Below are 11,370 nucleotides of genomic sequence, written 5' to 3' on the forward strand. Positions count from 1 at the left end.
AGACAGAACAGAGAGCAACACAGAGATAAAGAGACATCTCTCCAAACCCAAGAGTCAGAGACAGTTGCAGACTGGGAAATACAGAGATAGAGACCTATAGCCAGAAAGACAAAAACAGAGACGGAAACTGAGGCCTGCAGCCGCAGGGGTGGGGACCCCGCAACCTCCGACCCCGCCCCCTACCCACCCCACCCTCTCCTCCCGCCGAGGCCCAGCCGCCCCGGGCGCTGCGGGGCCGAGAGGGGGCGGGCGCGGGGCGAGGCGCGGGCGGGGCGCTCGGCGGGCGGCGCCGCAGGACGGCAGGAGCAGCGGCGGGTCCAGGAAACCCCTGGGGCGGACGGGTGGCCCCGGGGGGGCCGGGGGCGGGGAGGCGGGCGGCCGGCACCGCCCGGGCCGACAAAAGTCCCTTCAGTTCAGCCGGCGGCAGGGGAAGTCCCGGCGCTCGGCGCAACCACCCTCCCGTGCCGCCGAGCCGAGCCGCGCTCCGGCCGCCCGCTCGGCCGCCGTCCCCGGCGGCCCCATGCCCCGATGCCCCGCGGGGACCATGGACGAGGGGCCCGTGGACCTGCGCACCAGGCCCAAGGCCGCCGGACCCCCCGGCGCCGCGCTGCCGCTCCGCAAGCGCCCCCTGCGCGCGCCCTCTCCGGAGCCCGCCGCCCCCCGCGGCGCCGCGGGACCAGTGGTCCCCCCGGATCCCCTCCGCGCTGGCTCCGACACGCCCGCTGTGCCCGCGCCCCCCCACGGCCTGGCCCGTCCAGAGGCAGTTTACTACCAGGGTGAGTGGCTTCCGCGGGTCCGGGCCGGTTGGGGGGCAGGCAGGGCATAGGGTCCCCAGATCCAGGGGCAGAGCTCCGACGTGATATAGGGGTCTCACGCAGCTGAGGGGACGGAAGCCAAGGTCCCAAGGACACAGATACGGGGTTCCTTAGTGGGGCAGAACCTGGGGTCCCAGGAGTACAGATACGAGAGCATCAGGGAGCAGACCTTGGGACACACATATCCTTGCTCTAGGAAGCTGGGTGTCAGGAGGCCCTGAGGGATACAGCCCGGGGTCCGAGTGCCATGTATCCAGAACCAGGAGACAGTGCCCAGTCTCAGGGAATCAAGTCCCAGGAACACAGAATTATAAACTCTTAAGAACCCAGATATCTAGAGTTATGAGAAATCAGCACTTGGACACGAGAAACTGGAGTTCTTGGCATCCAGATATGTGGGGTCAAAGGGAGTCAGGAAACAGGCTGGGGTTCTAAGGAGACAGATATTAAGGATCCTAGGATGTCAAAAATCTCAAGAACCAAGATATTGGGAGACATTGGAATTAGGAGAACATAGTTGGAGTTCTGAGCACCCCAATATCTGGGGTCACAAGGATCCAAAGAAACAGATCCAGATACTAGGAGTCCTAAGGAGCCAGTGGGACAGAGATCTGGGGTTTTGAGCACCTAGTTATGTGTGCTTGCAAGTGATCAGTGTCTCTGCTGGGGTCAGGTGGCTTGGGGACTGAGGATTCTAAGAATTGGGGGCAGGACTGGGGAGTTCTGGGAATCAAGGATTTAGGGCCAGAAAAAGAGGATTTAGGGAGTCTCTGGGAAGAAGGTCCCAGGGCACCAAGGCCCGGTATGGGACATACAAAAACCAGGAAACTTGAGAGTTCAATAATGGGAGCCTCCAAGGATCAGGAGATGACAGAGAACGCCAAACACCATTTTCCCCATCCTGTCTCCATCCCTGATCTCCAGGAAGAAGCATCCCCTCTCACAGCTGTGCTGACCTCAGCATCCCAGAGTAACCTCCAGAGCTGCAGAGACCCCATGCCTAGTACCTCCAGACCTTTGCCCAGTTCCTGCACCTTCCACCCCCTCAGAGCACAGCTTTGAGCTGTGCATCCCAAGGCCTGTCACTGCCTCCTTTCCCATTCCTTGAGTGAGAACCTGGGCCTCAGTTTTCCCCATTTGTGTGATGGGTGGATGTGGATTTGCCTGCTACCACGGTCCCTTCCAACAGTTTGATCTGAACAGGCTCCCAGCACCACTCCCCACTCTGCAAACTCTGTTCACATCTACCCCACACCCTACACCTAGTGCTTCATCCATCCTTACGTCCCTCAGCCACAAATTCACTCAGCAAACAGACCCTGGGGTCCCCCTGCTGGGTGATGATAGGGGTTCAGTCCTTAAGGGACTCTGCCTAGGAGGAGCTGGGAGTCAGACACAAGTGAAAATAAGTGATATTGAGAGTGACCAGGGCTGAGGGGGAAGCTTCGGGAGCCCAGGGGAGGGATGTGGGAGAGGAGTTTGTCATGCGTGTTGAGGACTCAGTGTGAGATGCAAAGGGGACCTGGGAAAAGCGCAGGTGCCTGGCAGGAGCAAAAGCCTGGAGGTGGCAGGTGGGTTTGAAGATCTATGGGCTTGGCCTCAGACATGTCCTTTCTCTGCCCAGGACCTTTACTGTCCCTGTACCCGACTCCGACCATGGGCTCCCCCTTTCCTCTGCTGAACCTGCCTACACCCCTGTACCCCATGATGTGCTCCATGGAACACCCCCTGTCGGCTGACATCGCCATGGCCACCCGTGCGGATGAGGACGGAGACACGTGAGTGACAGTCCCCCATTAATGGAGGGATTAGTAGGGCCAATCTTCCCCCCACCTCACCCACCGAAGGACAGGTGCCCTCAGCATCGGCTTTCAAGTTATCTCGACCCAAGTTAGAATCCGGTCTCCACCGCTGTCTCTGTGACTTTGAGCAAGGCCCTTTCCCTCTCTAAGCCTCAGTTTCCTTTTCTGGAAAATGGGCACCCTGTGAGCACTTACTTCCTAGGGCTTTTTTTGAAGCAGTGGATTTCCAATTTTTTATCAAAATCCAAAAATGAGAAAGACATTTCACTGACTGATTTCTTACATGAATTATACATGATAATAAGCTCCTCGCACTGAGCCTGGGAGATTGGAAGTGCTCAGTAAGTATTAATTAAGATTATTGTTGTTGTGATGACTTTATATTAAGCCCAGGACATACATGCACATATAAACTTGAAAAAAAAATTGCACAGAACAAAACAGGACTCACCCTTACAACATGGGGTCTACTTTGGGTTTTTTCTATTCTAGTCTCATTTCCTGGTCATAGCCCACTAAATTAGGCTGACAATCCCTTAAATTGATTTCACCAGTCTCATGGTTTGATCCCCTGCAGTTTGGGACCGCTGGGAAATCCTACATCGGAGGGTTTAGCCCCGGGCCCAGCACCTAGTGAGCCCTCAATACACTTGACTGCCATGATTCTTATGATTCTATCCACCTCAGTTTGAATCTCAGCTGGCCACTTCTCACCCCTCTCTGCCTCAGTCTCCTCCTATAAAAATAGGAACCATGAGTATGTGGGGGTCTCTGTGAGGCAGAAATGCAATCACTTCTAGAAGGTGATGATCTGGGGATGGTTTTGGTGGGACTGGGATGGACAGGCCTTTTTCTGCAATGAAAATGGGGGCTCCACCACTGGCCCCTGGGTGACTTCCCATCCCTGAGGCTCATATCTCCTAGCTGGAGATCAGGGCTCATCATCACAATTGGGCTTGAGAGCAATGATGGACATACATGTAGTGCATAGAACAGGACCGGGCACACAGTAGGTACTCGGTATGTGGGAGGGGATTTTGTTCGAACAGAGCTCCCAGGGTGGTTGTGAGCCAGCCTTGTGAGCCAAAGCAGGAGAAAGTGCCTGTGAGATATATAAAGGACTCAGCGAAGCTAGTTCCCTCCCACTCTGGGTACCTCTGGGGTCATCTGTGAAATAGATTTAATTTGTACCTGTCCCCAGGGGTGATTTGTTTGCAGCCTGTGAAAGAGGGGTGCAGAGAGGGACCTGGCACAGCAGCCCGCAGCCCCACACCCCAGCCGCTCTCCCCCACTACCCCCTACTCCCCCCTCTCCCCCAAAGCAAACACTTCTGCCTCAGCTGCCTGTTGGGGGAAATCCCTTCCCGCAGAACTTGACCGCAGCCCAGCTGCTCTGCCTCCCCCACGTCAGCACCCGTCACTCACTGGCAGCCTCCCCCTCCCGGCTCTCCCTCTAACCTTAACCCCTTCCGCTGGGGCCCAAGACTTTACCGGAATGGGCAGCCGGCGCAGGCCTGGCGGGGGCGGGGGAGGGGGACACGCGAAGTCTGGGTCCCCAAAGCAGCAAAGCTACAGTTGGGAGGCTGGACTTCCAGGGATTCAAGGGAGAAAGAATCAGGGCATTTGGACCCCCAAGAGGTCAGGCACTGGGGAGCTGGCATCTGGGTCTCCAAGAGAGGGGGGCATGTGTTCTGAATCCCAGAGAATAGAGGTGGGGGTAGTGTAGTCCTTGACCTCTGAGCAGAGTAGGACGAGGGTGCAGGGCAGATTAGGGATCTACTCGGAGGGAATGGGGAAGTTCGTATCTGCAAAGAGTTAGGGAACTATATTCCTGGGGTCCCAAGAGATCTTGGGAGTGGATGCCCGGATTGGGGGGATAGGCAGCCAGCTGGAGTCTAAGCCCCGAAGGGTGGAATTCTAGGAGGCGTCCCCTGGCTGGAGGACTTGGAGTCCTTCCCCCAACGGTAACTAGGTCTCTAAGTTGGGCTCCCCTCTCCGCCCCTTTCGAGGATGGAAGTTGGGGTGCCAGGGTGGCCGGGGTAGATCCCCGGCAGGACAGGCTTCCCTCCCCCGGGAGCAGGAAGCGGAGCCCCGCCCAGCAGACCTGTTACTGGAAGTCCGAGGGCTGGGCCGCCCCTCCCGTCCCCACTTCCTCCAGCCCCGCCCCACCCCCTGCGGCCCGCGCGTTTATGGGAACTCAGGCCTGGACGGTTTCTCTGAAATCATTCTCTCCCTCTGCCCTCACTTAACCCCGCCCGCCCCGAGAGAGACCCGGGCCGGGCGTCCTGGGAGATGCTGGGAGGGGCGGGAGCCCATCCCAGGGGCCCCTCGCCCAGAAGCGACCCCTCCCCCAAGATTTCTTTTTAAATGTGTCTTTCACTGATCTGGGTCCAGAATCAGAGTTTCATCTGCATAATCCCCTCCTGGGAGATAAGCGTTATTATGGGTTATGCTTTACAGAGAAGAAACCCGAGGCTGGCTCAGAAGGGCCATGTGACTTTGCCCTAGCCTCACAGCTAGAGAGATTTGCCACCCAGTTGGTAACCCTGGCCTGCTTAGTTTCCCCAGAGCCCCCTGGGCTGCAGGATTTCTCAGCGTGGGAGAACCGCTATTCACCTGCCAGAGCCATGCTCTGGTTGGTCCCCAGCAGTGGTGGGTGAGAAAGTAGTGGCTCCAGTAAATGGACTTTAAAGAAAGGTGTGGGGCCTATGTACCTTCAGCCTTGTGCCCTTAGTGCTAATGTCCCCTTGCCGACCCGGTACAGTCATCCCAGATTGCCGTCATTTTGAAATGACTCTTCCAGGTGGGGGGCCCTGGGAAGTGGCAGGAAGTTTATTGGAAAGTGTTCTCCACATCAATGCCTGCAGGGGTGGAGGAAGCTGGACTTGGCAGGGGCAGCAGTCAGGCTTCTGTGTAGTTTCACCAGGGCCTCAGCCATCCCAGAGGGAGTGTTTTGCAGCTGGAGTGGCCTTCAGAGTTGGGGCCAGAAGGCCAGACCTTCTATGCCCACACTGACCAGTCACTGGATGCCATTGTATGACATCTACCCCCACCCACCTGACCCCCACGACCTGGGCAAGCAGCTCTTTTCTGCAGAGAGTAATTAACAAAGAGTGCTGACAACCTTCCCAGAAGCTGAGGGAATGAGTCCTTCAGTCCGGAAAAGGGGGGGGGGGTATCTAGGTTGTGCAGCCCAGCCTCCCAAACAATGACCCCCATCCCCATTTGTCCCACCTCCCTTCTGGGCAAAACTTCCTCCACTCTTGGGTTGAAGGCTGAACGTGATCTGCAGTCACAACTGATGGGAGCCCTTGATGGCCTTGAGTTCATCCCCACTCCTGTCACAGATGAGAAACTCATGGCCTGGAATGGGGTGGGGATGTGGTCACCAGCTTCAAGGATGGCCAAGGATCGTTGAGAGGGACTCATTTATTCCATGAGTGTTTGAGGAGCACCTATTCAGCCCCAGCCACTGTCCTAAGCACTGGGCAGTGACAGAAGCAGACAAAATGCTCTACCCTGGTGGAGTTGACATTCTATCAGGGAAGAGTTAGACAGGAAACAAGTAAAGTGTACAATGTCAGGTGATGATGTGGGGGAAAATGAAACAGGGAGAGGGGCGAGCCACTGCCACTGTACCATTTTAACTGAGGCCCAGATGAGGGGAGCTGACCCTGCAGATCTGGGGGAGGGGTAAGATTATTCCAGGCAAAGGGAACAGCCAGTGTGAAAGCCCTGGGAGGCAAGCATGCTTGGTATGTTTGAGGAACAGCAAGGAGGTCAATGGTCCCAGCTGAGTGAGGAGAGTGGACAGAGATAAAGGAATTGAAGAATGAGAGACAAGATCACATAAGGCCTGTGGGCCATAGCGAGGACTTTGGCCTTTACTCTGAGGGTTCTGAGCAGAAAAGGGGCATGACGTGACTTAGATTCCACAAGGGTCTCTCTAGCTGCTATGTGAGGGACAGGCCATAGGGCAGGGTGGAAGCAGGGAGGCCAGGGAGGAGGGGACAGTCTAGGAGGGAGATGATGGTGGCTGAACCAAGACGGAGGGAGTAGGGGTGGGGAGCAGAGGCCGGATTCTGGAGATTTTTCTAGAGTAGCCTGCACATAATGGAATGAGCACTGCTAAGATTGTGGGTGTGAGAGGTGACCAGCCCCTCATGCCCGTGATCCTCCACCCCCAGGCCACTCCACATTGCCGTAGTGCAGGGCAATTTGCCAGCTGTGCATCGGCTAGTCAACCTCTTCCAGCATGGCGGCCGGGACCTGGATATCTACAATAACCTACGGCAGGTGAGCCTGGGGACCTGGATCTGATGGAACAGGGGGCTGGAGACCTGGACTCCTGGGTCCTAGGGGAAGAAGAGCTGGGGGCCCTGACTGTTGAATCTGAGGGAGGAGGCACTCCAGATTTCTGGTTCTGGAATAAGACTATAGCTAGGTGTCAGGACTCAGAAATTCTGGGGGAGGCAGGACTGGGAGGCAGGGCAGTGCACGGGTCCCTTACAGTCTCTCGTCCCCAGACACCGCTACACCTGGCTGTGATCACCACCCTGCCGTCTGTGGTCCGGCTCCTGGTGATGGCCGGTGCCAGTCCCATGGCACTGGACCGCCATGGCCAGACGGCAGCCCACCTGGCGTGCGAGCACCGCAGCCCGGCCTGCCTGCGGGCCCTGCTGGACAGCGCGGCCGGAGGCACCGTGGACCTGGAGGCCCGCAATTACGACGGTGAGCACCTGCCCGGGTGCAAGGTGGGGCTGTCTGGCAAGCCGTGGAGTTCTTCTGAGGCCGCAGAGCCCCACGCCCAGGTTTAATTGAGTCTCCCTCTCCTTCAGGGCTCACTGCCTTGCACGTGGCCGTGAATACCGAGTGCCACGAAGCCGTACTGCTGCTGCTGGAGCATGGCGCGGACATCGACGCTGTGGTGAGCGTGCTTGGGTCGGGGGTGGGGCTAATAGGAGCGGGGAGGGGCGGAGCCAACGGGGAGGGGCTACAGTGGGAGAACGCCCTGATGAGTGGGGTGGGGCTTGAAGTATGCATCCGGCTGAGATGCTAGACTAAGCGATTGCGATGCGAACCCGCCCACTGTTTGGACACAAGTAGGAGATGCTCAAAACCTTCCCTCCCTGCCTCAGGACATTAAAAGCGGTCGCTCCCCACTGATACACGCCGTCGAAAACAACAGCCTTAGCATGGTGCAGCTGCTGCTGCAGGTGGGTACAGCCCATGCCCGTGGCCTCTCGCCCACTCTTTCCTCTGTTACCAACAGGCTGTCGCCCCATCCCTGCCACTCACTGACCCCTTCCAATTCTGTCTTCTCTCTTGCTATACTTCCGGCCCCGACCCTTCCTTCCAGGACTCTTTGTCAACCCTATGACTTATCTCTCTCTCTCTCTTTCACACACACACACACACACACACACACACACACCGGCTACGAACTTATCCAGGCCCTTCTCCCATTACTCCTCCGCCGTCCAAATGGCCCAAGCTCCCCCACCCAGCGAGAGTCTTACTGACCCTGCCTTCCGGCTTTGGCCCTGTCTCCACGCTGTCTTTCTGCCTCGACTGTGACCACCATCAGGCCCATACTCTGGAGTCTTCCCTTCTCTGACTCCACCCTACCTTGGCCAGGCTGCCGAGTCCAGCACGGGTTGATTCAGCGCCGCCCCCCATCCCGCTCTGTCCAGCTTCCAGCCTTCTCTCGCCCCACCCTGATGTGGCCCCGCCCCAGGCTCTGATCCCACCCGGCCCCGCCCCTCCCTCTGGCCCCGCCCCCTCCACTCGGACCTGGCCCCGGTCAGGCCGCCGCGGTGGTCCTGACCCGCCCCTCCTGGCCCGCAGCACGGCGCCAACGTGAACGCTCAGATGTACTCGGGCAGCTCGGCGCTGCACTCGGCGTCGGGCCGCGGGCTCCTCCCGCTCGTGCGCACGCTGGTCCGCAGCGGCGCCGACAGCGGCCTCAAGAACTGCCACAACGACACGCCACTGATGGTGGCGCGCAGCCGCCGGGTGAGCGTGCGCGCTGGTGGCGGTGGGAGTTGCGGGGGCGACGGAGGAAGGGTCTGTGCCCGAGCGCCGGTCAGCGTGGATGTGACTGGGCACTGTATGCAGGGGTGCGGCGGTTTGCGTGTGCGTGTCCGTGCAGGGCGTGGAGGCGGGCGGGTGAGCCTGAGTGCGTGGGTGTGAGTTCTGGACAGAGGAGAGACTGAGGCACAAAGACGGGAAGGGACCTGCCCGCCTTCACATACTGAGATAGAGGCAGTGCCCATTTGAACATGGAGACCCCATGAGCTAGGGGAGGTGGAGAAAGGCGGTGCTGGGTGGGCAAGGGTGGCTTGGTAACGACTCCCCATCCTCCTACAGGTCATCGACATCCTGAGGGGGAAGGCCACCCGGCCGGCTCCTGCATCCCAGCCTGAGCCTTCCTCTGACCGGAGCACCACCACCTCCCCGGAGAGCAGCAGCCGAGTCAGCTCCAATGGTGAGAAATCAGCCCCCTCCTCCCTCAGCACCCAGGAGTGGGGGCCCCCAGCCCCCTTCTCTCTGGATCCAGTCTCACTGCCCTCACGCCTCCTCTCTCTTTTCTTCCCACAGGTCTTCTGTCAGCATCACCTCCCTCCTCGCCCTCCCAGTCTCCCCCTAAAGAACTCCCTGGATTCCCCATGGCTCCCCCCAGTTTCTTCCTTCCTCCCTCATCTCCACCTACCTTCTTGCCCTTTTCTGGGGTCCTCCGAGCCCCTGGCCAGCCGGTGCCCCCTTCCCCAGCTCCAGGAGGCAGCTGAGAGGGATGGGGGGGCAGATCTCGGACTCATGAGGAGGGACCTTGCTGCCCAATGGGGTCAGCCCTCCTGAAAACTGTGAAGATCTCACTCTGCCCCCCCCAATCTTCTGGACCAGGATTTGCACAAAGGCACATGTATTTACCCATAAGCCCCCTCTTCTCAGCACAGATATTCCCCCAACTCATCTCTGGCGCCCAGGACTCTGACCCCCATTATTCTCAGGCACCAGTCTCCTGTCTGGAACTCCACCCAAATGTTCATTTCCTTCTCCTCTTCCAGAGATGGTGGAACCGAGGAAAAGCCACTCTTCTTTGTGCTCTCCCCAGTTGGATGAGGAGAGATGGACTATAGCCAGGCACTGATAACAATGTAAATTATTAGGCATTTTGGTTGAATTTCTTTTGTAATAAACTATTTTTGTACCATATCCCTGGCTTGGCTGGGCCTCTCTCATACAGAGGTCTGGAGGAAGCGTGTTTGTGTGTGTGCACACCTGGACACCGTATCCAGCTGACTCCAGGAATGACCTTGTGAGTCTTAGACTGACAGTGACGTGTATGGGTGCCTCTGGGGCTCCTGGTGTGTTTGGTTGTAAGTGGTCTGTCACTGTGTCACTGTGCCACTGTTTTCTGTGAATGACGTGATGTGTGACATCTTTCTGGGGACTCTTGGATTCCATGGGAGCTCTGGGTGTGGGCTGTGAGTGGTGTGCTTTTGAGTGATGCAGCAGTTTGTGGGTCCCTGTGGTACCACAGCTGACTGTTGTGTGCCTGCTGTAAACTGTTGATTCCGGGGTCTCTGGGTTGCCTTGTGTGTAGCATCCGTGGGTGTTTCTAACACGGAGGGAGACCTGTGGTCATCCAGTGTGATTGTTTTTGTGTGACTACCTTACTTGATGTGTAACATTTTACTCTGGCTCGAGGGCCCCCACAACATACAGGTTTATTTTTAACTCTCTAGACATGTCTCTTATGTATCAGTCAGGGTTTACATTCATTTCTTGTTGCCACAGTAACAAAGCACCACAAAGTGAGTGGCTTAAAACAACACAAATTCATCCTCTTATAGTTCTGGAGGTCAGAATTCCAAAATCAGCTTCACTGGGCCAAAGTTAAGGTGTCAGCAGAGCTGGCTCCTTCTGGAAGTTCCAGGGGAGAATCTGTTCCCTTTCTTTATCCAGCTTCTAGAGGCTACCTGCATTCCTTGGCTTGTAGCCCCTTCCTGGTATTTCTCCAACTTCTTGCTTCCATCTGCACATCTCCTATTCTGATCTGCCTCCCTCTTAGAAGGACCTTGTGATAATCCCCCTGGGTCCACCCAGATAATCCAGGATAATCTGCCCATCTCAGGATCCTTATCTGCCAAATCCCTTTTGCCATATGATACTTCACACATTCACAGATTCCAGAGATTACGATGTAGATATTTGTTGGAAGCCTTAATGCAGCTGACCCTGGACTTCAATGAGAGAAGCAACATTACTAGGAGATAGGTATGTGGATGAGAGATTTGTGACAAGGATTTTCCCATCAAGAAGGGCAGATGGATGTACAGTGGGGGTGGGGAGCAAGGACTAACAGGGACCCCTGAGGAAGGACTGGACCCGATGTCAGCCCCCACTGCCTCCAGCCTTGGTGAAAAGGGTGTCCTTCCAGAGAAGCTGGCAACCTTAGCCCCGTTCTATTGGTCTTTTCTTTCTATTGAAGTATTTTTGGTTTGCAATGTTGTGTTAATTTCTGGTGTACAGCATAGTGATTCATTGTACACATATATATTCCTTTTCATATTCTTTTTCATTATAGGTTATTAGAAAGTATTGAAAATAGTTCCCTGTGCTAAATAGTAGGACCTTGTTGTTCATCTGTTTTATATATAGTAGTTAGCATCTGCAAATCCCGAACTCAGTTTAACCTTCTGCACCACTCCCTTTCCACCCTGGTAACCATAAGTTTGTTTTCTATGTCTG

The 11,370-nt window shown here is 56.6% G+C and overlaps 1 protein-coding gene across 1 annotated transcript; it reads left to right on the forward strand.

Annotated features, from left to right (window-relative positions):
• Nucleotides 1–334: 334 nt before the first annotated feature.
• On the forward strand, nt 335–9,831 carry BCL3 (BCL3 transcription coactivator). The gene is made up of 9 exons (XM_031459220.2): nt 335–776; nt 2,440–2,593; nt 6,804–6,912; nt 7,143–7,347; nt 7,455–7,543; nt 7,755–7,832; nt 8,464–8,631; nt 8,986–9,103; nt 9,217–9,831. Exons 1-9 carry the CDS (start codon nt 521–523, stop codon nt 9,402–9,404), a joined length of 1,365 nt encoding a protein of 454 aa, XP_031315080.2. The 5' UTR covers nt 335–520; the 3' UTR covers nt 9,405–9,831.
• Nucleotides 9,832–11,370: the final 1,539 nt, after the last annotated feature.

This window comes from Camelus dromedarius, chromosome 9 (assembly GCF_036321535.1).
Source record: "Camelus dromedarius isolate mCamDro1 chromosome 9, mCamDro1.pat, whole genome shotgun sequence".
Taxonomy (NCBI): domain Eukaryota; kingdom Metazoa; phylum Chordata; class Mammalia; order Artiodactyla; family Camelidae; genus Camelus; species Camelus dromedarius.